General features: G+C 39.5%; 1 protein-coding gene across 7 annotated transcripts in view; it reads left to right on the forward strand.

Moving 5' to 3' along the window:
• Positions 1–25,170, forward strand: part of dpp9 (dipeptidyl-peptidase 9) — a 108,165-nt gene that overhangs the window by 22,717 nt on the left and 60,278 nt on the right. For 4 of the 7 annotated variants that reach the window (XR_009646188.1, XM_060846241.1, XM_060846240.1 and 1 more), the window contains 2 exons: positions 11,228–11,337; positions 12,020–12,109. Coding sequence is in view for 5 of the 7 variants with exons in the window: in XM_060846241.1 (XP_060702224.1) it covers positions 12,054–12,109 (56 nt within the window). In the remaining 2 variants the exon portion in view is untranslated. Of the gene's footprint in view, positions 1–11,227; positions 11,338–12,019; positions 12,110–12,825; positions 13,034–22,457; positions 22,588–25,170 lie in introns of those variants that run through there. The other 3 variants (XM_060846244.1, XM_060846243.1, XM_060846245.1) reach the window with 3 other exon arrangements.

The following is a 25,170-nucleotide window of genomic DNA, read 5'->3' on the forward strand; positions in this document are numbered from 1 at the left end:
CCATTCAGAACTCTTACACAAGTTGTTTATAATTTTTCAATGTATATTTGTTACATGTTACTTCAGGATATCACAGGAGGGTACAAACCTTACATAATATATTAGACCATGTTTAATTTGTACTGCTGAATGCTCATGCCCAGCGATTATTCTTGTAACTTTTCACGGAGAGCAGCAGCATCTTGTCCTCCTCATAAACGTGTTCAATCCTGTGGTTATTGGACAAGTAACGATTCTCGTTTGAGTCACTCGATAGCCACAGGCATTGTTAGCTATGGATGGTTTTTTTGCACAATCAAGCCAATATCACCTAAATTCGATGCATTAACAGTGGTGTGAGTGTCTATCTCTTTCTTTGGCTCTTACTACTGCTTACCCCTATTCCAGGGGCATTGATACCACTTCACTGGCTGGAGTCTGCTGAATCAACACAGATTACGTCAAACTTAACTATGTGGAGTTCATGTCCCAGTTCTCCAACACATGAAAGGTAAATTGAAAAAGCCTCTAGTTTAAACTTGAGAACGGTGTTGATTGTTTAGTTTGAAGCATTATTTATTTCTGCAGATAGTTTTATTTGAGACAGTGACCACTCACACATGATGGTTAAAACTACAAAATACTTAGGGGCATTTCAATCGATGCCTTTCTTGGAAAGGGTCAAATTCCAGTTTTCCAGTCAGAAACTGCTATTTTTAGGTATGGGTCAGTCGGCAATGATGGTCTGAAGTCCTGGACATTGTGCAAACTCGCAAATTAAACTGATTGGTGAGTTTTAATCTGTGTGCTCTGACCAGTAGTAAAGGTCAGTTGAAATAAGTTGAAAATCAAAGGGGATTGAAATGTCAAAAGAATTAACAGGAAGAAAATGCTGAAGCAATCCCAGTAGAACATTGTTTTCGTGAAAATATAAAGGATGGTTATTACGGTTTATGATGCCTTTGGAAGTAGATACTTGAACTGCAATGCTCTGAAAAGATATACGGGTAAATAGAGACCTTCAGGTCCTTATTCACAATGATTGTTACCAGCTGCAGAAACAGGAATGAGTGACCATTAGCAAACACGCAAGTGGGCATCCTTGTTTGCGATGCAAGTGAAGACAACTTTGGAGATTGGTCTCCTTAAGAATGAGAACAAGTAAGAAATTCTAGATGGTGTATTTGCTGTAATGTGAAGAGGCAGACCTCCATAGAAAATGTGACCTGAGAGCCTCCATGAAAATCATAGTACCATCTGTCAACCTGAGTTTGTATTTTTTAAATACTTCAGGGGATGTGGGTTTTGTTGGTTCGGCCAATATTTATTGTCAGCCCCTAATTGAGTTTGTGAAGATAGCGGTGAACTTGGTCCTTGAAATCCTTTCAGTCCATTTGGTGTAGGTACACCCACAGTCTTGTCAGGGAGGGAGTTCTAGAAATTTGACTCGATGATAATGAACATCATTCCAAATCAGGATGCTCAGTGGCTTGGAGAGGTGCCTACTGTGGTGGTGTTTCCATTTATGGGCTACACTGTCCATTAGGGTGGGCTTGGAAGGTGCTGCCTTGGCAGTCTTGGGGAATTTCCATATGTTGTAGATCATGCACACTGCTGCTTCTGAGCATTTGTGGTGGAAGGAGTGAATGTGAATTTTGAATTTGGTAGTAGTTGAGCAGATTTCATTGTTGAGCTTCTTGAGGCTGTTGGGAGCTTTCCATCACAGTCTTGACTTGTGCCTTGTAAATGGTGAACAGGCTTTCAGGACTCATTAGTCAAGTTACTTCTGCATGGTTCTGAGCTTCTGATCTGGTCCAATAGGCACAGTATTTATGTGACTCACCCAGTGCAATTGCTTGGCAATAATAATCCCCAGGATGTAGATAATGTGAGATTGTGATGGTAATGCCATTGAATCTCAAGGTGCAATAGTTAGATTCTCTCTTATTGGAGATGGTTATTGCCTGGCACTCGCTTGCTGCTGTCAACTCGATTGTCCAGATCTTGCTGCATTTGGATGTGGCCTCCTTTGGCACCTGAGGAGCCATGAATGGTGGCTCATCATATAATCATCAGTTAACATCTCCACATCTGATCATGTGAAAGTGAGGGGGATCATTGGTGAAGCCATAGAAGACAATTGGGCCTAGAACTCCAATGAACTCCTGCAGTGGTGTTCTCGAGCTGAAATTGCTGACTTCCAGTGACCACAATCATATTCGTTTCTGCTAAGTAGGATTGGAATCTTCCCTGATTCCCATTTGCTCCAGTTTTGCCATGGCTACTTGATGCTACATTCAGTCAATTGTGGCACTTGATCTCAAGGGCAGGCAGTCACTCCCTCTTTGGAGTTGAGCTGTTTTTCTCCGTGTTTGGACCAAAGAGCTGAGTGTTCTCCGCGAAACCGAAGCTTAGTGATGCTTGGTAGCACTGATAACACGTTCTATCACTTGTTTGATTGATTGCCAAGAGTAGATTGAGTGATTAATAACTGGATTTATATATTTTTTTGAATGTACAGGAGAGAATTGGGCAAAGTTCAACATGCTGGGCAGTTTTCGGTGCTGTAGCTATACTTGAACAGCTTAGCAGGTGTGGCAAATTCTGGAACATGTCTTCAATAACACATCTGGATTATTGTCAAGGCCCATTCCCTTTGCAATATCTGGTCTCTTCAGCCCTTTCTTCATATCACACAGAGTGAATCAAATTGGCTGAAAGCTGGCATCTGTGATGGGGGCATCAAGAGACTGAGATGGATCAGCAACTTGACACCCACGCCTGGGGTTGTGGCAAATACTTCAGATTTACCTTCTGTGCTGTTGTGCTGTGAGGATAGGGTCATTTATGGTGCTGCTATCTCCAGTCAGTCCATCATTTGTGGTTGGACTGCAGAGCTTAAATTTTGTTCTGTTGGTTATGGAGTCAATTGGCTCTGTCTGTCACTTGAGCTTATGCTGCTTGACATGAAGTTAGTGCCATAGCTTCAGATAGACACCTCATTTTTAGATATGCTTGGGACTGCTCCTAGCATGCCCTCCTGTACACCTCTTTGATTTATTGTTGGAACCTTGCTTAATGGTAAAGGTGTATGAATCTTTGAAATGGAGAGCAAGAAACATCATGCTGGAGTTTCAATCCTGTTGTTAAGGAGGTTTTCTCAACAGCTGATTCAGCTACAATTCCAGCACGTGACTGCTTTTGGCTATTGAGAGGAAGGAGGGAACAGTTTCCAGCATTAATAAGGTAAAGTTTCACCACAAAATCCACAATTAAAGTAATGAAGAGTGAAAGCAGATTACCTCATTTCTAATATTTAAAATTTGTCAACCACTTTGAGGTTTACAAAATTATGGATAGGTTGAATAGTAAAGGTCTTTTCCCTAGGGTGGGTAAGTCCAAAACTAGAGGGCATACATTTAAGGTGAGAAGGGAAAGATTTCAAAGTGACCCAAGGGGCAACTTTTTCTCACAGGGGGTGGTGCATGTATGGAATGAGCTGCCAGAGGATGTGGTGGAGGTTAGTACAATAACAACATTTAAAAAGGATATGGAGGGGTATATGAATAGAAAGGAATTTGAAGGATATGGGCCAAAAGCTGGCTAATGAGACTAGATTAATTTGGCGTATCTGGTCAGCATGGACAAGTTTAGACTTGATGTGTTTCCGTGCTGTAGATTCCATGAGTCCATGAAAAGTACAGGCCAGGTCGTAATGATACAGATTGAATATGATGCTGTTTCTGATCCTGTATAGTTAGTCAAGGATGCAAAATCAGGTATTGTTAGACCTGTTTGAAACTTACTCCATGATAGTCCACACAATATAATGGAGGGTGGTGGCATTGTGAATATAGGGCTTCACCTCCGCATGGACTGTGAGATGGCCAATCTTACCAGCACTGTCATGGGCAGATCAATGTACTGTAGATGCATTGGTGAGAATGGTTCCTCTTGTTGGTTTGCTCACCACCTGTCATATTGTCACCCCATTTCCCCCACCCCTCAATCAAAGCAAAACGCTCAGATATACTGTGCAGTTTTACCTCCTTCAAGTTTATTCCTCCAGGGAGAGACAATGATCACCATGTGCACAGAGATATGAGTTTTCAGTCTTCTCTGGAGTAGCAGTTTCTTCATGAATAATGTCATTTTACACAGAGGAACATCCAGATAAGGCAATATACATATTGATTGGGTGACCATTAAAATCAGTGAGTATCAATAGTAAAGATTAAGCCATCTGCTGTTACAGTGAATAACTGACTTTAGTTAATGAGTACTTTTCACCTTGTTAAACTGACCTCACATACTGAATGCTACCTCATCTTGTTAAATGGTTGTACATAATGATTGCTTTTCCACCTTGTTAACCCATTACCCTTGCCTCCAGCACCCCATTGTTAACTGTAACGTCATATCTGATATGAGTCACGCTCAGCTGAACCTCTGCCTGTCTGCTTATACCCTGTATACATTTTCATTTAGATCCGTTTGAAACTTACTCCATTTGACATTATAGAGCATATAGGGCTTCGCCTCCGTATGGATTGTGTGATTGCCGATCTTACCAGTACTGTCATGGCCAGATATATCTACTGTAAACATGTTGGTGAATAATTCCTCTTGGTTTGCTCACCACCTGTCGCAGATCTAATTGAGTAGAAAGGTCTTTTAGGAATCAGCTAGTTTGGTCACTAGTGGTGTCCAGTCCTGGTAGATGTTCAAGTCATACCAGAGTATGTACTTGTCACCTTCAATAGTTTCTCCAGGGGTACTCAGCATAGAGGAATATTGAGTCATCAGCTGAGACAGATCGAGAATGACCAAGGTTTGAATTCCAGGAAGCAGAGAGTGAGATTTGAAATCAAATAATCAGGAATTAATCTCTAATTATGTCCATCGAATTGTAATTGTTGTAAAAGTATATCTGTTCACTAACATCCATTTGAGAAGGAAATTTGCCGTCCTTACAGAGTCTAGTCTACATGTGACTCCACGCTCTCAGGAATATGGTTGACTCTTAGTTGTCCTCTGGGATGGCCTTGCCAACCATTAATAAATTATTACTGCAACCAAACTAGGTGAACCGTCAGGCCTTGATCTAGACACGGGGAAACAGCACAATTGCAAACTTACCCCGTCAACCTTGCAATACCCCCATAGTAATGTCTGGGGCCCAGTGTCAAAATTGCAGGTGAGAAACCAACAGCTTGACACAGTCATAGCCCATTTCCAGACAATGCCATTCTAGCCCCTGTCCCACAAGCAATGTATGACACAGTAGAAGTAGTCCCTCCTCCCTACCTTTTATCTTAGCCTGCTTGGCTCTCTCTCTCTTATTCCTGATGAAGGGCTTATGCTCGAAACGTCGAATTCTCTACTTTAACTCCCCCTCCCACTCCACCGAGGACATGCAGGTCCTTGGACTCCTCCACCGGCAGAACACAACTACACGACGGCTGGAGGAGGAGCGCCTCATCTTCCGCCTGGGAACCCTCCAACCACAAGGTATGAATTCAGATTTCTCCAGCTTCCTCATTTCCCCTCCCCCCACCTTGTCTCAGTCGGTTCCCTCAACTCAGCACCGCCCTCCTAACCTGCAATCCTCTTCCTGACCTCTCCGCCCCCACCCCACTCCGGCCTATCACCCTCACCTTGACCTCCTTCCACCTATCCCACCTCCATCGCCCCTCCCCCTAGTCCCTCCTCCCTACCTTTTATCTTAGCCTGCTTGGCTCTCTCTCTCTTATTCCTGATGAAGGGCTTATGCTCGAAACGTCGAATTCTCTATTCCTGAGATGCTGCCTAACCTGCTGTGCTTTGACCAGCAACACATTTACAGTAGAAGTAATGATAGATGGAATGCTGTCAACATTGGCTTCTGACCCCATGAAAACTCATGGTATCAGGTCAGATATGGGCACGGAAACTGCCTCCTGAATGCCATGTACTGATTATCCGCTCAACTGATACGTCACTATTTCATGTTGAACATCATTTGGAAGAAGCATCGATGTAAGGGCACAATATGTACTTTGAGTCAGGAACTTCAGGGTCCATTATATTGTGACTTGAGATTGGTGGAAAAGTAAATTATGAAATTGTAAATTCATTTGTAGTTGCTGGGTCAAATTCATGGAATTTGTCAAGCAGTGGATGTTGCTGCACTAAATGGGCTTTGATGGTTCAAGAAGGAAGGTCACCACCATCCTCCCAGGGTAGTAAGTAAATGCTAGCTCAGGATACTTTAATCCCTTAATAGAATGGTAATACAAAATAATCAGTGTAGAGATTTCCTTGCCCTGACATTTCATGGGTCCAGAGTCAGTTTTGAGGACTCTCAAGGCACCTCTCTCCTGATTGTATACTATTGTGCTGCCACTGTCTATCTTGTTGCTGGGGTAGACATGTCTATGGATGATGATGATGATGGTGGTGTCTGGGATATTGTCACTACGATACAGTTCCATCGGAATGACTGTAAGGTTGCTGTTTGATTAGTCAATGAGAAAGCTCTGCATTTCAGCAATAACCCAGCTTTTAATAAGGAGATTTGGCAGGGTTAACATGGTTGTATGCCATTGTCATTTCTGGTACCTGGGTTGATGGTTCTTTCCTTTCCTAGTTTCATTTCTTTGAGACTTCCTAGCTGTTGATGCAACTAACTGCCTTGATGAGCCATTTCAGAAGACAGTCAAGAGTCAAATACTTCACTAGAGTTACATGTAAGGTCTGGCAAATTTCCTTCCTGAAAAGGCATTATTGGGGTCTTGAGTGGGATTGAACCCTGGTCCCCAGAGCATTGCCAGGGTTTCTAGGTTACTAGTTCAGAGACAATACCCCAACGTCATTGATGCTTAAACTTTGATTCTTAAGTAACTCGAGAAAGAAGGAGACTTTTACAAAAAAGTATTTTGTTTGCATTTTACTTAAAGCCTGAGAGACAATAAGACTTAAGGGGTGAGAAAATGAGGACTTGCGATAAGAGATGGCAAGAATGGATTTAACAAATTCCCCAGCTGGCATGATCACTAGAAATACCAGAACACTCCAGGGAATAAGTGTAGTAATGAAATTGGTTGTTTGCACGGTATATCTGCTTAGTGATGAGATCAAATCTCTTTCAGGCTAGATCTCACTATGCTTTGAATTGAAGAGGACACTGGGGAACCACTTTTTTGGAAAAGACATTGGTTCTTTTGTTGCCTTTAGATGGGTAAATGTTGAGGGTCTCAACTAAGCACAACACTTGGGCAATCTGCTGCTGGTTCTTTCAACTTGAGTTTGTCACAACTGAAGTGAAAGCTGAGAGTTAAAAGGAGGCAGAAGCTGAAGTCAGCCTGGACTTGACTTGACTTTTGACTTTTTTTTTGCGTTTCAGTTGACTAGTGTTAAAATAAAACTTGGTATCATATGAAACTGTAATTTTAAGGGTGTCTTTAAAGAAGCTGTACTAATAAATTGACTACTGCAGGAGATTCACAGCAGCCAAGAAATATTGTGTTGTTTTACTGCTTGCTTGTTAGGAAATGCTCCAAACTATAGCATCTCAGCCAAGGAATATAAATTAAAATGTAGTAAATCATAGCAGAGAGCCTTGTATCATAGAATTGCTGCAAGCTTTTGACTTCTTGCCTCAGTAAGCTTAGTATAATCTAAATCAGTCATTGCACAGAAAAGCCTTTTTTTGTGTTGGTTCATTGTGATTTGCAGTCCACTCTTGTGTAGCATTGAAGTTAAAAATTGTAATATTTCGTCGCATGAATTAAGTATAGTAAGGCGCATAGGAAAGACGCTTCTGTTCAACTTTAGTCTGAATTAAAGGGATTTTGATTTAAGCAACATTATTTGTCAAGGAAATGACCAACGAACCAATATGTTAAATGAGAAACTGGAATTACATAGGAAATCCTGCCATAATCCTAAAATGTTATCCTTGCCTTCCCCTCTCAGTCAAGGTTGGCAGATATGCTGTTTCTGTATGGGATTTACAGGTATTTTTACTTGTGACAGGAAATGTTAGGGTTAGTGAGTTTTAAGATTTGTAGCTCGGGTTGATGTTCTGGATGTAGGTTTGCACATTGAGCTGAAGGTTTGTTTTCAGACGTTTTGTCACCATGCTAGATAACATCATCAGTGGTATATATTCCTTTTTGTCCCCATTCTAAGTAATTGATGTAGATTGTTAATAGCTGAGACCAAACACTGGTTCTTGTGGCAATCCCTGTCATGCTGAAAATAATCCATTTGTTTCTACTTGCTGGCGTTTCTTTTATTCATTCATGAGTTGTAGACATTGCTGACTGGAGCAACATTTATTGCCCATCTATAATTGCCCTTCAGAAGATGGTGATGAGTTGTCATCTTGAAAAGCTGTAGTGCATGTGCCATTGGGAGGGGAGTTTCAGAATTTTAACCCAGCAACACTGAACAAAAATGATATATTTCCAGTTCAGTGTAATGAGGCCTTTGAGGGACAGTTGCAGATAGCAGTTTTCTGTGTCGCTACTTACCTTGTTCATCTTGATAGAAATGATTGTGGGTGCCTGAGGAAACTTGGTGAATCCCTGCAGTGCAATGTGTTGGTGCTACATGCCACTACTACAACCTGAGTACTTTTTCAATTCTCTTTGGATTTCAAACTGAGTTGTTCAGAACTTAGTTTCAAGCACCTTACTTGTCTTTCTTTTTTGACAATTAAATGCCAATCTTTCAGGTTTGACCTTTGCAGCTTGCAATTTTGTTGTCAGATAGTATCTGCCTTGTATAAGTGCTGCCACAACACCACCTTTTCAGGCATGTTAGGCTATGCTAATTTCCACTCATCCCTTTCATTTTTTTTCTTCTGAAGGAGCTTGCATAATGGCGATAGTTCCACAGGCTCCATGCAGCTTAGCACTAAGGAAACCTGTTGTGTTTAAACAATGACAATCTGCTTCTGGATTTGCCTACATTCATCTATCCTGTCAAGACTGCACGGGATCTTTAATCCTTCAAACAAGTTGTCTTTTACTTGTCTAAATGCCAGTGAATACAATCCTAACTTACCCAACTTTTGCTCAAAAAGCAATAGCCTATTCCTGCTGTTAGTCAAATGAAACTTCCATGAAGTTGCTTCCAATGCATTTACATCCTAAATGTGGTCCCACCATTGACCTGTCTACCTGAAGCATAACTGCTCTACTTTTTTATTCTCTAACCCCTCAAAGTAAATTGTTGCAAACATTTGCTTTCCCGATTAATTGTTGTACTTGAAAACTAGCCTTCTGTGATTCATGTGCCACAATACCCAGATCCTTCTGCATCTCAGAACTCTACCTGAATGGACAAATTCTTACTTTCAAACTCCATTATACTCCATTTGCTGATCTTTGCCCATTGACTTAACTTGAATTTCTTTGTAAGAATCTTGTTGTCTTCACAGCATCTTTGTCATTGTTGTTGAAGCTGCAGCACTGAACCCTGTGGCACGCCACTTGTTACATTTTGCCTACCAGAAAATGAACCACCTAAATTTTATTGAATTCAGAGTCATCTTTCTGCCATGGTAGGATTTGAACCCATTACCCGGGTCTCTGAATTATTAGTCCAATGACACTCCATTACACCACCGCCACCTCCTTTCCTGTTGTTTTCTGTCAGCTAGCCAATCTTCTGTCCATGTCAATATGTCAGCCCTTATACCCTGAGATTTTATTTTCTGCAATAACTTTGGGGCATTAAATGCCTTCTGGGTCTTGAATGTACTATTTCCTCAAAGAGCAACAAAACAAATCAGTTAAATATGATTTTTCTATCACAACACCGTGTTGCCTCTGCTCAATTGCTGTGAATTTATCCAAGTCTCTTATATAAATGCAGTAAGTCTGCCATACCTCTGAGCTCCAAACATTTTTCACTAAAGTGCTGTTTGGTTTGCTACTTACTTGCTGTACTTGCAAGTGAACTTTCTGTGTAAATCTCTCAGCATTTACTTTTCTTTTGCAAAAATATCCCAGTCTTCCTAAGCGAGTGCATTGTGATAAATTGAAATGACGTATGTTTAATTAACCTGTGGTTTCATGCTTTTTTTTAATGAGGGAGTTGCACTCACTGTTTTGCAAACTATTGGAAACTTGTCCAAATGTAGGGAAGTTTGGAAACTTATATTCAATGCATCATTCTGTTCACTTAGCATTTCTTTTAAGACTAGAATGAGTCCATCAGAACCTGGAACTACTTAGCTTGCAACTTTTGATAACTTGCTCTACACCACTTCCGTTGTGATAGTAATTTATCTGCGTTCTTTCATCCCTTTCATTCTCTGATTTACAGCCATTACTTCTATTCTTAATAATGTAGTCTGACATAGAATCTGTCACTTTTTCATTACTTTTTTCTTTCTGTGCAATGGAAATCTGTTCTAATTCTGCCCTTTTTAAATAGCTACAGAAGCTCTTACTTCCTGTTCCTGTATTTCTTGCAGCTTTTTCTCCTAATGTTTCCGCCTTATTTATCTTTCATCATTCTGTGTCTTTTTATTTTCTGTGTAATCTTCTACACAACCTTTACAGCCTCTCCATCTTTGTATCAGAGTTCAAAAGCAAGTTGTACAAATATAAATCTATTTTCATTAACCAAGGACAATAAGTCAGTCCCTTTTTGAATGTTTCTTCCTCATTGGCATGTATTTATTTCATGATTTCTGAAATGTTCCCTTCAGCGTCTGCTATTGCATGTTTATTGACCTATCCTTTAACATAGTTTGAGTTCATTATAACTAAATAAGTAATTTAACATTTAAATAACAAGGAATAGTTAAAAAGCATGTGTTGTTTTCGCCGATTCTATTTGTTGTCAAAGCACAGGCAAAATATATGCCCCACAAAGACAGATTTCTCCTTGATTGCTTCATTGGGAAAATTTATGCAGAGTAATAGTGTTGCCACTAATAGTTACAGAGAGAAGAAGGAATTGCTAACCACCCTCGAGGAAACATGTTTCCTGTTATTCCTGATGCATTTAGCAACACCATTTAACAATTAAAATCACCTGCAGGCTATACAGCTTTTAAAAGTTCATAAAGACCGCAAATTCTTTGAGAGAATACCTATTGGAAATTCTGCTTAATATGCAGTTTTCCCACATTGGCTAATGTGATAGTGAACTGAGTGCTCAGAGTTCCACAGTCAGCATTTTTGCTGTTATACACAGGCTAGAACTTTTTTGAGAAATGCTTCATTATCTCTTGATTCTGTTGTTGCAGACTTTATTCAAGAACCTAATTATACAATGGCCTGTACTGTCTGGTTTTTTGAATATGACGTAGAAGACATCATTTCAGCTCAGATGTTTCATGTTTGAAAGTAATCGCTGGTAAGCACTATATGCTTTCTCCTGTTTTCAAGTTTGCTATCTCTTGCCTTGATTAAAGTAGAAATGCTTGCGGTTTCTAAGAACACTGCCCAATGGCATAATTGAATGTCGAATCACCATGTGTGGAATTAGATTTTTAATCCACATCCACTATAACTAACGCTTGTGTTGTCAGTGTGTTTTTCCCAGGGACCATTGTAAATCAATTTTAAATGATTATATGTTGCAACCATACTGTGACAGTTCTACTCATCTCATCATTATTTTCAGGGCTTTGTAAAGTTCTTTTTCTGAAGTTCTTCAGGTGCCATCTTGTGATTATTTATTCCAGCCAACTGTTAGTTGTCTTTATGACATCTTTGGCGTCTTAAAAGGGCTTCTTTTAGCACTGTTTCCCAAAAGGCAGATAAATTTCTTAAGGATTCGGAGACTGAGCTGTACATAAATTAGTAATAGAATTAAATGTATATTTAGGACTATACATTATGGTACATCCATATGATCCACAAGAATTAAAGCTTGGGCACCCTTGTAATACTGAGCTATAGAGAAGAAAAGCTTGCATGTATAAGATTTTACCACATCTTAAACATCCCAACTACTACAAAGAATGATGAGAACTTAACAGACTGACTTTTTGATCCCATTAGTATTAATTTATTCAAGTGTTGTCTTCTTTTAGATTGCTGACTTGGTGGAGGCTTGTTAGCCTGTTAATGCATAGAGTAAAGAAAGTTAAACTTGAAGACGATACCACAGAAAGTTGGAAAAGGTAAGTGGCTTAAAAAATTGCCTTACCCTGTTCACTTTTGAAGTTGATGAAATTTGAACAAAATTGCAATAATCTGGATGTGTTAGAGTGTACTACAATCTGGGTTTTTCTATACTGTTATTGATATCCAGTATCTTACTGCTTGTTATAAAGAAAGTTTTATACTAAGCGAATATAGTCAGAAACCTGATTTAAATCCCAAATTCTTTAGAGCTGCCTTGTATAAAAGATGCTGTCAAAGCACTCTGAACAATGTTTTTCACTTGTCATCTTGGATAATGGATTCTGATTGGCTACATCATAATTACAGTCTGAGTGAATGGCTGATGGAAGAACCCACAGTAGCAATACACCATTGGTTTATAACTATCAGCTGAACCCCAAGAAAGATGGAAATAAAACCCAAATATCCTTTTAGAAACATATTGTGGGTGTTTATTCATAATATGGGAGTCACACATATCCTTGCAAAACCATGTATTCTTGGATAAGTAATCCATTATGCCCATGCTAAGGGGTTATAGAACTTTGAACGGTATTGATTATAATATTCACTGAGAAAACAGTCTGCAACTAGTTTAATACATTTATTTATTTTCCTGGGCAAGAATTGATACTTCAGTAGCAGGTGGGAAAGGCAATATTTTAATTTAGTTTAGCAAATATGCGTGGAGAGAGTAGTAATTTAAGAATCTAGTTCCTACATTCTCTTGCAGAGCGGAGCAGTAAAGCAAGATGTTGTATGTAACATGCATTCGGTGATTGCATACGTGGATCCAATTTGACATGGCCTGATAAGCGAGGGAAAAAGTTCGGAGGGTTGAAGGCTGGCTAGCCATGTGTCCGAAAAAGATAGGCAGAAACTTCAGCAACAACATCAGAAATTAGGATTGTATTCAGGATTCGCAGGCAAAGGTGCACCAGGTGCGCAATGATCACGTTTTTATGTGCTGCAACTTTAAATACCTGAATATAGTTAATGCAGTTGTATAAACAGTAGTTTCTTGCAGTTTAATCTGTTAATTCTGTTACTGAACTTTCGAGTAAGAATTAGATGAATAGAATTTTTTTTAGTGAAGGAGAATGTTATGTGCAGAGTGATATATCTGAGGTAAATCCCAGCAGCCTTTTGTTACTTTCGGGGAACTTGATCAAATACATATGTTGCACTGGTGCGTTTCAACCTTTGAAGCAGTTAAATATGGATTGTTTCTTCACTCAATATCAGATTTGTTTTTTGGGTGGTAGGGATAGATGGAATATAAATGTAGAATGATCTTGAGGGAAGTAAAAAGCAAGCTCAATTATTCAGTCGGGGACCACATTCTGGCACTGGGCATTGATACGTTTGGTTTAGTTAGTGGCAACAGGGATCCATGTTGCCACTATAAAAATATTGAAGTGAAATACTATTGTGTGGCAATTTCAAATTGTGAAAAGCCAATCTTGATTAATTCTGGAGGGCCGTTGTGCATTATGGGATGAACTGCTGGTGATCGCAGATCTGTCACTAGGTAGAAGATGTTTGAAATGTTGTCACTAACCACGAATGTATTTAGATACAATATTTGAGCATATTGAGAGTTTTTCTGCTTTTCGGAATGTCGAATCTCAAATGCTAAAAATTCCAGGTGGAAATACTGGATACTCACGCTGAATTGATGGGACTCAAAAGTTTTTTTTGGAAGAAGCCCTTCATTTAGAATTTCAGTTTAAAATGCATTTTTTCTTTATCTCCGAAAATTTCATTTCTTTGTCCTAATGTATTTTAATTTTCCTGGTTAATAAGCCTTTATTTTAATAAGCCCGTTTTGAGAACCAATGCTTAGAAATGGAATATCATTTGAAGGCTGTTCATTTTTATTCAAGGAAGGCTGTAAAAAGTTATTTGTTTCGAGGTTCACCAATACATGGATAGTATCTCTATTGCAACTGTTTTACAAGAGAATAACAAAAGTGAAATACTCTGGATGCTGTAAAATTACAATAGAAACAATACGTTAGAAATACTCAGCAGGCCACACTGTCTGTCTGGAGGGAGAACAACAGAGTTGATGCAAATTGATATCCTGACATCAGAACAGGAACATGCACAGGTGTTGAGCAAGCATGGAGAAAGATGGGCATGATGGGAAAAGAAAACCGAAATCCGTAATAAGTAGCCTTACTCGGATGCGTTTTGGAAATGCAAATATTTTGCCTATCCTGATTCTGCTTTTCTCTCCTGCTTACTAACTCTAAGAATTCTAAAGTTTGTCAGGCATAACTTTCCCTTCATGAATCCATGCTGATTCTGCTTTATTTGTAGAATGTATTTCTAAATGTACTGCTATTACATCCTTTTATGACAGACTCTAACATTATACCAATAAGATTATCCCAATTGTTGCGACTTTCCAAGTGGTTAGCTTTTGAATTTTGTGAACCTCTCAAAGTTTCATTACAGTACTGAGATTAGATTACCATCTAATGGACTACCACCTATTCCTCCTCATCTGGCATTTAAGGTAGACTTCATCTCCTCATTAGTTCTTTGCTTTTCAAACAACAACCCTCAGAAATGGAGTCTAAACCAATCTCTATTTGGTATAACTTACTCAATTCAGGATATATTTGTTGGATTTCTCCAAAGAAAAAGACTAAACCTGTCAGCCCTATTCTCCTTGCTTTTATTCTTCTTATTTAGACTTTTTAAAAATGATCAAATAACTGAATGTTTAAGACATCTCCCTTTTCATGTGCTCTTCCTTTTTTTTGTATCAGTCTGAGATCTAGTCATAGAGATGTACAGCATGGAAACAGACCCTTCGGTCCAACCCATCCGTGCTGACCAGATATTCCAACCCTATCTAGCCCCACCTGCTAGCACCCGGCCCAGATCCCTCCAAACCCTTCCTATTCATATATCCATTTAAATGTTGCAATTGGATTAGCCTCCACCACTGTCTCTGGCAACTCATTCCATACACATACCACCTTCTGCGTGAAAAAGTTGTCCCTTAGGTCTCTTTTTATATCTTTCCCCTCTCATCCTGCACCTATGCCCTCTAGATCTGGATTCCCCCACCCCAGGGAAAAGACTTGTCTATTTATCCTATCCATGCCCCTCATAATTTTGTAAACCTTAATAAGGTCACCCCTCAGCCTCCGACACTACAAGGAAAACAGCCCCAGCCCGTTCAGCCTCTCCCAATAGCTCAAATCCTGCAACCCTGGCAACATCCTTCTAAATCTTTTCAGAACTCTTTCAAGTTTCACAACATCTTTCCAATAGGAAGGAGACCAGAATTGCACGCAATATTCCAACTGTGGCCTAACCAATGTCCTGTACAGCCGCAACATGACCTCCCAACCGCTGTACTCAATACTCTGACCGATAAAGGAAAGCATACCAAACGTCGTCTTCAATATCCAATCGACCTGCAACTTCATTTTCAAGGAGCCATGAACCTGCACTCCAAGGTCTCTGTTCAGCAGCACTCCCTAGGACCTTACCGTTAAGTGTATAAGTCCTGCTAAGATTTGCTTTTCCAAAATGCAGCATCTTGCATTTATCTGAAGTAAACTCCATCCGCCTCTTCTCAGCCCATTGACCCATCTGGTCAAGAACCTGAGGCAACCTTCTTCGCTGTCCACGACACCGCCAATTTTGGTGTCATCTGCAAACTTACTAACTATATCTCTTATGCTCACATCCAAATCATTTATATAAATGACAAAAAGTAGAGGAGCCAACACTGGCACTCCACTGGTCACTGGCCTCCAGCCTGAAAAACAACCCTTCACCATTCGCCTTTGAGCCAGTTCTGTATCCAAATGGCTAGTTCTCCGTGTATTCCGTGAGATCTAACTTTGCTAACCAGTCTCTCGTAGGGAACCTTGTCGAACGCCTTACTGAAGTCCATATAGATCACATCCATCATTCTGCCCTCATCACTCCTCTTTGTTACTTCTTCAAAAAACTCGATCATGTTTATGAGAAATGATTTCCCACGCACAAAGCCATGTTGACTATCCCTAATCAGTCCTTGTCTTTCCAAATACATATGCATCCTGCCCCATATGATTCCTTCCAACAGCTTCCCCACCACCGAGGTCAGGCTCACTGGTCTGTAGTTCCCTGGCTTGTCCTTACCATCTTTCTTAAAGAGTGGCACCACATTAGCCAACTCCAGTCTTCTGGTACCTCACCTGTGACTATTGATGATTCAAATATCTCAGCAAGAGGCACAGCAATCATTTCCTGAGCTTCCCAGAGAGTTCTGGGGTACACCTGATCAGGTCCTGGGGACTTATCCACTTTTATGTGTTTCAAGGCATCCAGCATTTCCTCCTCTGTTATACAGACATTTTTAAGATGTCACCATCTATTTCCCTACCTTCTTTATTTTCCATGTCCTTTTCCACAGTAAATACTGATGCAAAATACTCGTTTAGTATCTCCCCCATTTTCTGTGGCTCCACACAAAGGCCGCCTTGCTGATCTTTGAGAGGCCCTATTCTCTCCCTAGTTACCCTTTTGTCCTTAATGTATTTGTAAAAACCCTTGGATTCTCCTTAATTCTATTTGCCGAAACTATCTCATGTCCCCCTTTTGCCCTCCTGATTTCTCTTTTAACTACTGCCTATTCCTACTGCCTTTATACTCTTCTGAGGATTCATTCGATCTATCCTGTCTATACCTGACATATGCTTCCTTCTTTTTCTTAACCAAGCTCTCAATTTCTTTAATCATCCAGCATTCCCTAATCCTACCAGCCTTTCCTTTTACCCTAACAGGAATATACTTTCTCCAGATTCTCATTATCTAATTTCTCATGGCTTCCCATTTTCCAGGTGTCCCTTTATTCACAAGGCAGTTTGTAAACAATCCAGTATGTTCGTCTGATAGAATCTGCTTCTGTTACTTCCTAGTTATTCCACTATTGAGACCAATATTTTTGAATCAGCCAACTATTCAATATACTCAGTCACTCTTGAATCCAACTGTGTATATTGGGATTGGTTTGTAATCCCCATATATGCATCCAATTGATATTTTCTTCAGTATCCCCTCTGGAAGACATATTTTTAACAACCAGCATAATTGACTGACTTGCACCATTGTCTCATATTTTGTTTACTTTCTTAATTTGAATTATAAAGACATACTTTGTCTTTTGAGTTTAAATCTCCAATACCTGATTTGCTTTAAAATCAAAATTCTTGTTTGTCCTGAGTCATCTTTCCCTAAAGAAACATGCACTTCAAATAGTTTTGATACCTTGCCTAATACACCACTTTCTGATGGTGTTTCTCGAGCAATTGACTTTGGTATGTTCAGTCTTACAATGGATATATGTTATTTTCTTTATAATATTATCCTAGGTTCCAGCATTTCACTTTCATTTTGGCATCTTTCTGTTTGTTCCCTAAAAGTAATACCTTTTCCGTCTGCAGTTTCTTTGTCAATTCCCAATAACCATTTCCTCACATATAACTGTAAGAGATATTGCAAGTATTTTTCAGAACGTTTGCATCTTTGATACATAACATTCATTTAAATAAGCTTTGAGTAAGTTTATTGGAATGCTGTTTCTGAAGTTTGAGAGTCATAGAGATGTACAGCACAGAAACTGACCCGTCGGTCCAAATTGTCCATGCCGACCAGATATCCCAACCCAATCTAGTCCCACCTGCCAGCACAATCATCATTTCCCTAATTCTCAATTTTTTTGTCCAACTTTCATGTTTGAAACCACTGATTCCCTGCTTTTTTTTCCCCTTTTATATTTTGTGAATTGTACACACACCTGATTTAAGGTTTTTTAAAGTCCTAAATTTTAATTGATACGCTTCGAGAACAAGCTGACAAGCACTGATTTTTGCTTTCTCTTAAGTTTCCATTGTCTGCAGTTTGCTTCTGTAACAAACTGGCATACACGTCCATAACTGCATCTGTCAAAACACTTTGCGATCTTGAGATCCAAACACCTTTGGCCAATTTGTTTGCCCAGCCAGCTTTTCAAATGAAATGAAGTACAGTATTCTTTCCACTCATTCCTTTCTAAATTTAGATTTCTAGTTAAATCAAATCTCATTGGGATCAAAATCTTCCTCTGAACTACTACCTCTTTTCCGTGTTGTTTTTCCACTTTGAATATTTCCATTTTCACTGCTCTTTACTTTTCATTCTCTTCCCTTTCCATTTTTCTGTGACGGTCTCTCCCTCATTTCCTCACCCCAAGCTCAAGTTACTTTTTGATTAAATTTTAGCTAATTTTAGAGGAGATATCTTAATGTCTGATTCCTCCTTTCAATTCTAAATTCTGGTTAATAGCTTTAAACAACTCATATAAGATTTTGCTTTAATTTATTCCTTAATTTCTCTGTTAAAACTCTCAGTTTATTCAAAGATTTTAAAAAATCCGCTGTATGTCTTCTACTCCCAGAGAAGCTTTTGCCATTTTGAAAGTCCAATCTGTGCAATGAATGTCTTCATGCTCCAGTGTTATGTACAGCACCTCCACATATTTACGCCTTGAAAAAAGATACAGTTCTGACTTAAATTCAATTATTCCAATTCAGCAAGAACCCTATTTCATAATCCTAGTTAATGGTAATACTGGATAGGTCAGATCCCAGAATGGAACCTGATTTGCTAGGTCATATTTTTAACTTTTGCAGTTGGTCGCAGTGGTTATTAGTCACTGAAACAAAGTCTCAGTTGAGACTGCAGAATTTTCTTTTAACCAGATGAAAAACGACGATACAGGACCATTTGAAATAGCACAAACAGTGAAATAAAATTTCAGTCTGTTTCCGAATATTACTCTTTTATAGATACTTAATCCCAAAGAGGAAAAATTACTCCTGTCTTGATTTGGGTTTTTAGATATTTCTCTCAGTTTCTTTCCCTTCGATTGAGAGAGAGATTAATGATACCTTTGGAATCAATGGCATGAATCCTCTGTGATTCTGAGGGCTGAAATGCTTTTCATTCTAGCAACTTGAAAGCTTCTGTCTGGGTTCTCCTTGCTGAGAAGGTCCATGTATTAAAATACTTTGGCTAGGGTCACTGGTTCCCTGATGTAAGAGCGTAATTCTTCTGCTGGAATAAACTGTTCTCCCATCTAAGTTGAACCTCAAGCTCAAACTATGACTTTTTTGGTCTCTCGTCAACTCAGTAGTGTAAAAGCTCCATCGTTAACGTTACAGGTGTTCTGTTTTAGATCAGCGAGCCTTCCTGTAATTAATCTATTTATGTCATCATTCCAAATGATATTCTGATGTGTTTTGAAAAGAATGCCAACACAGAACCGATCCACATTCATCTTCTATTTTAAAATCTAAATCCCAAATGATAATATGTAATACACCTTTTATTACAGTACATTGAGCGCTAAAACAAGGAAGTTTATGCCTAACCTTTATAAATCACCATTATAGTCTCAGTGGAAGTTTGACTATAATTATTTGCACTATGTGACATTAAGTCCAAAGAGAGGGTGTTAAAGCAGCTTTGTGAACAGATTGGAGAAACTTGGAGTATTCTTGCGTGAGCTTAAAAAGTTGTCCAGAGGCCTGACAGCTGTATAGAGAATTATAGAGGAATTTGGTACCACAATTAAGAAAATATTTGCTAAGTAGTTTGGTAGCTGGAAACCATATATCTAAAATATTTGGCAAAAGAAATAAATTTAAACTGAGAAATTGCTTCATATAGAGCATTCCAGATTGGAACAATCCTTTGTGAAAGAGAGCTCGAATCTGATTGCGTCATATTTTTCAAAAAACAAGAAGGCACATACTTGAAGAAGGTTAATTTTTCAGGTTTTTGTGCAAAACCCAGAGAATGGAACTAAATTGGGCACCTCTTTTCATGTGCTGACGCAGTTGTGATGAACAAAATAACAACTAATGCTTCTATAATTCTTTCTTGAAATAATTTGTAATTAGCTCCTCGGCAACTGGTAATAATTAAAGCATACTTGCTTCAATTCGTGTGTTTATATGCCACATTGCATTGATGATGGGGTTGTCAATCACTTGATATGCAGGAGGTCTAAAGAAATTTTTACTAATGTATCACTCTAGCCTTGTCTGGCCTCATGCTCTCTATTCCATTACAGATAGTTCTCCTATAGCGCTGTAATTGTGTTCCAGCAAAACCTCACTTAATAGAAAATCGCTTAATGAAATATTGGGGCCTATGGGAAATGTGGGGTTAGCAGCATACCAGCAAAAAAAATCTCACAGGAACACTCAAAAATCCTCCAAAGGTCTAACACAAAGTATAGCACAACCTGAATGAAGGTTGAAATCATATTTATTGATGAAACAAAAGTGAATATGACAGTGCATTTAAAAAAAGTAAGAAAGCTGCTCTCGGTACGATACCTCACAGAAAGCTGCTCTGTCAGCAGCTGACATCAGCGCTTGCGCAGTATGGCACAAAGACTAACCCCAACATCATGTTTGTGCAGAACGAAGTGTGTGAACTAATCCCTGCTCGAATCGCGCTATTGCCAATGGAGGTAAGCGTTCTCGAAAATACCATTCCCTAATTCTTCAGCAACATTATAGCCAAATTGCACTACTGAAATATGCATTATCCCAAACCAACCTGTAATCTGAAAAAAAAACATTCGGGCCAGCTACTGGCATGCAACCCAAATAGGAAGCACGTAAGGAGAAGTTAATTAACCTCTGCTTTTGTTTAATATGCAACCACTACATCAACAATGATTTAATCACAATAATTCTCTAGTCTCTGTATCTTCCTTATTGCTTGCCCTAGCTGAGCTAAGCTCACTGGGCACGTGTTGCTGAGAAATTGAAAAGATGCTGTCTTTCTAGTTCCAATTCTCTTTGGAATAGTTTGAAATCACACAACACCAGGTTATACTTCAGCAGGTTTAATTGGAAGCACTAGCATTCAGAGCGCCACTCCTTCATTAGGTAATTGTGGATGAAGGAACAATGCCCCGAAAGCTGGTGCTTCCAATTAAACCTGTTGGACTATAACCTGGTGTTGTGTGATTTTTAACTTTGTATACCCCAGTCCAACATCGGTATCTCCAAATCATGAAATAGTTTGGTTACAGTAACGCACAATCTTTAAATATGCCATGCAGTTCACTTAGGTTTGAGGTTATTTGGTTCAAACGTTTTAACATTAAATTCCATTTTCAACTGATGATAATTCAGAAGTTGTTAGTAGACCACTGTCAAAAAGCAGAGTAAAGGGGCTGTGTGGTTGTAAAGGACAAACATGCATTTGTATTACAACTTTTGTGACCACAGCATGTCTGAAAGCATTTTACAGACAATGAAGTACTTTGGAAGTGTAGTCACTGTTGTGGTGTATGGGGAGGTATGTAACAGTAACCAGCATTTTCTCGTTTAAGTTGTTTTTTTAACTGAACCATTATTGATATGGGTGACCTGTGGGTCGGTACCTGAAAGGGCAACTAATTATTTTTCTGTGATGGCCATTTTGTTATATCTGAATTTCTGTTGTGCCATTGATTTTAGGTAAGTGTGACCAGTGTTTTACATTTATTTCTAGAACGAGGGAATGGGATGTGATTTTGTTTTACGTTAAAACTACAGTCACAGTGGAAGTATGGTCCAAATCCAGCTTTGGGGCCAAACTGAACATGACACTGACCAGCACAGTGACTCCACTTTCACTTGGTACTAATGCACAAAAATAAAAATAATTGCTGTTGTTCATCTCAATCAATTTGCATTGATTCTGATCACAAATTTATCTGAGCATTTCAATGCTTTATTGGCTCGATGGGCATGAAACTGTTTGGCAGCTTTTCACAGAGTGGGGTCAGTGTTCAACATCAGTGGGTAAAGATATTATAGAGGATTTGTTCTGACAAATTTAAGAGAAATTAATCTCTGGTGTATATTGTGTTAATTAAGCTCAGTAGATTAGCAATCAATGTGCAACTATTGGCCTCAACATCTCAGGATTATGAGCAGGAGTGAGGGAATTCAGATTCACATTCCTGTGTTTCTTGCTGGCAAACATGAGCCAGAACAAGTAAAACTTGAAAATGGTAACTATATTAAGTGTGTATTTCCTTCACCACCAGCGAATTTGCGTGGTGTATTAAAAAATATATACAAAGGAGCAGAGACCTCAGATGTTGACGTCAGTATGTCTGCAACTGCTCCTTAATGTCTATAGATTCAACCAGTGTTTACTGAACTATGTTGGCAGTAAATATTGTCTTTTATATGGTATGCTTTTTTCTCCTTTTTTAAAGTAATCCAACTTGTTGCAATAGTAAGCAGTATTTATAGGAAATTTGTTGATATCTATTTATACTATGAACTATTTTGCATCTAGGAGACATCCATCATACTCCTGGTAGATGTGTCAAACTTCATTATAGAAGCATTAACCTGAAATTTACACCTGTGATTGCTCTCATAAATTTACAAGCAAATGACATGACTTGGATTTCCACAGAAAGTACGTAAGTAGTGCCCTTAAGGGTAGGGTAGATTAAGCATTGTTCTTGAATGGACACACTAGGTTAGCAACTCTAGATCTCAAATTATCTGCGTGCAACATAAGGAAGATGAGTTAATATTCTCTGGATGAACAACTGTTTCCATGCAATTGGTGGGATTCTGGCATCTATGAAAATATCACAACAGTAAAAAAAAAAGTCTTTTTGCAAATGGGCAGGAATTGAGAAGGGAAAAGAGATTTCTTGCGCAGACTGATGGTTTCCAAATTGAGCTTTTGTTTTATCTTGTTGTCGGGTTTAAAACTAAAATAATACAATGCTATCTTTAATTGCAAAGTTTACTTCCTTTTCAATCTGAGGGATGGAGGTTCTTATCTCTGTTTAAATGTTGACTTTATAAGGAAGTGCTTGAGAAAGGTGACAATCATCTGAATCGCTGAAAGAAACTTTGATCAGGTGACTGTCAGTGTGGTTTGTGTAACATTTCAAGGTGAAAGGGCTGGAAGGTTAGATTAGATTAGATTCTCCTTCTGTCCAACAGGGCGGCACGGTGGCTCAGTGGTTAGCACTGCTGCCTCACAGTGCCAGAGACCCGGGTTCAATTCCCGCCTCAGGCGACTGACTGTGTGTGGAGTTTGCACGTTCTCCCCGTGTCTGCGTGGGTTTCCTCCGGGTGCTCCGGTTTCCTCCCACAGTCCAAAGATGTGCAGGTCAGGTGAATTGGCCATGCTAAATTGCCCCTAGTGTTAGGTAAAAGGTAAATGTAGGGGTATGGGCGGGTTGTGCTTTGGCGGGTCGGTGTGGACTTGTTGGGCTGAAGGGCCTGTTTCCACACTCTAAGTAATCTAATCTAGATCCACACCGACCCTCCGAAGAGTAACCCATCCAGGCCCATTTCCCTATTCTATATTTATCCTTGACTAATGCACCTAACACTATGGGCATGGCCAATTCACCTGACCTGCACGTATTTGGATTATGGGAAGAAACCCACGCAGACACAGGAGAATGTGCAAACTCCACAAAGGCAGTCGGCTGAGGCGGGAATCAAACCCGGGTCCCAGGTGCAGTGAGGCAGCAGTGTTCACCACTGTGCCACTATGCTGCCAGGGCAGCAGGAGATGGGTTCCTAATAAGTAAAGGGCCAAGACACATCACAAACGCAGCAGGTTTGAGTACATTGATAGAAAGTTGCAAGCTAGGTACATTTATAAAAGGGTAACTTGTAAAAGTCTTGTTTCCACCACCCAAAAAAAACATTTTTAAGAAATGCTTTTTTTTAAGATTAGATTCCCTTCAGTGTGGAAACAAGCCCTTCGACCCAACTAGTCCATACCAACCTCCGAAGAGTAACTCACCCAGACCCACCTCCCTTTGACCAATACACCTACACCATGGGCAATTTAGCATGGTCAATTCACTTGACTTGTGGGAGGAAACCACGCAGACACGGGGAGAATGTGCAAACTCTATAAAGACAGTCACCTGAGGTTGAATTGAACCTGGGACCCTGGTGCTGTGAGGCAGCAGTGCTCACCACTGAGCCATCGTCACCCCATTTTTAACTGAAAACCACAAAACTGACCAGGGAATCTGAGAAATTGCTTGTTCTTATGCTTTAATTTATTAAGGACCCCAGTTCCTAACTTTACTCACTGTGCTTACTATATATTTGTAAACTGGTCAGTTTCTGCATGTCCACTTTCAGTATTTTGATTTTTCTCCCAGGATAGGCCACATTTAGAATACTGTATACAGTTCTGGTTGCCACATTACCAAAAGGATGTGGATGCTTTGGAGAGGGTGCAGAGAAGGTTAAAGAGGATGTTGCCAGGTATGGAAGGTGCTAGCTATGAAGAGACGTCAGGTTTGTTTTCATTAGAAAAAAGGAGATTGAGGAGGGACCTGATTGAGGTCTACAAAATCATGAAGGTTATGGACAAGCTACTTAGAAATGAGCTTTTTCCCCAGGGTGAAGGATTCAATAACAAGAGGTCACGCTTTCAAGGTGAGAGGTGAAACGTTTGAGGAGGATACATGCGGCAAGTATTTTAGAGTGTGGTGGGTGACTGGAACATGTTGCCAAGAGAGGTGGTAGAGGCAGACACAGTAGATTTATTAAGATGCGTCTGGACAGATGCATGAGTAGGTGGGGAGCAGAGGGATACAGATGCTAAGGAATTGGGCGACAGGTTTAGACAGTAGATTTGAATTGGCTCAAGCTTGGAGGGTCGAAGATCTTGTTCCTGGGCTGTAAATTTTCTTTGTTCTTTGATCTGTTTAGCTGTCTTTGTGCAGGAAATAGCCAGCATAAACTTTGATTTGGTAAGCTGATGGAACTTAGCTACATGCTTCATTTCTAAATATAGTCCAGGCAGACATTGTGCATTGGCGTGAATGCTTTTCTCTCCTTTCCAATAGGTTGATTTATTCCTGTCTACCTTTTGAAGATGTCAGCCTCTGAGCCAGAACATTCCAGAGATTTAATCTAGGCACATATTTCATTACAGCACTGAGGGAGTGCTATATTACTGGATGGCAAATCACAAGTTGCATCTTTGCTTTTGTTTGAATGTTAAAGATCTT

This window comes from Hemiscyllium ocellatum, chromosome 28 (genome assembly GCF_020745735.1).
Source record: "Hemiscyllium ocellatum isolate sHemOce1 chromosome 28, sHemOce1.pat.X.cur, whole genome shotgun sequence".
NCBI lineage: Eukaryota > Metazoa > Chordata > Chondrichthyes > Orectolobiformes > Hemiscylliidae > Hemiscyllium > Hemiscyllium ocellatum.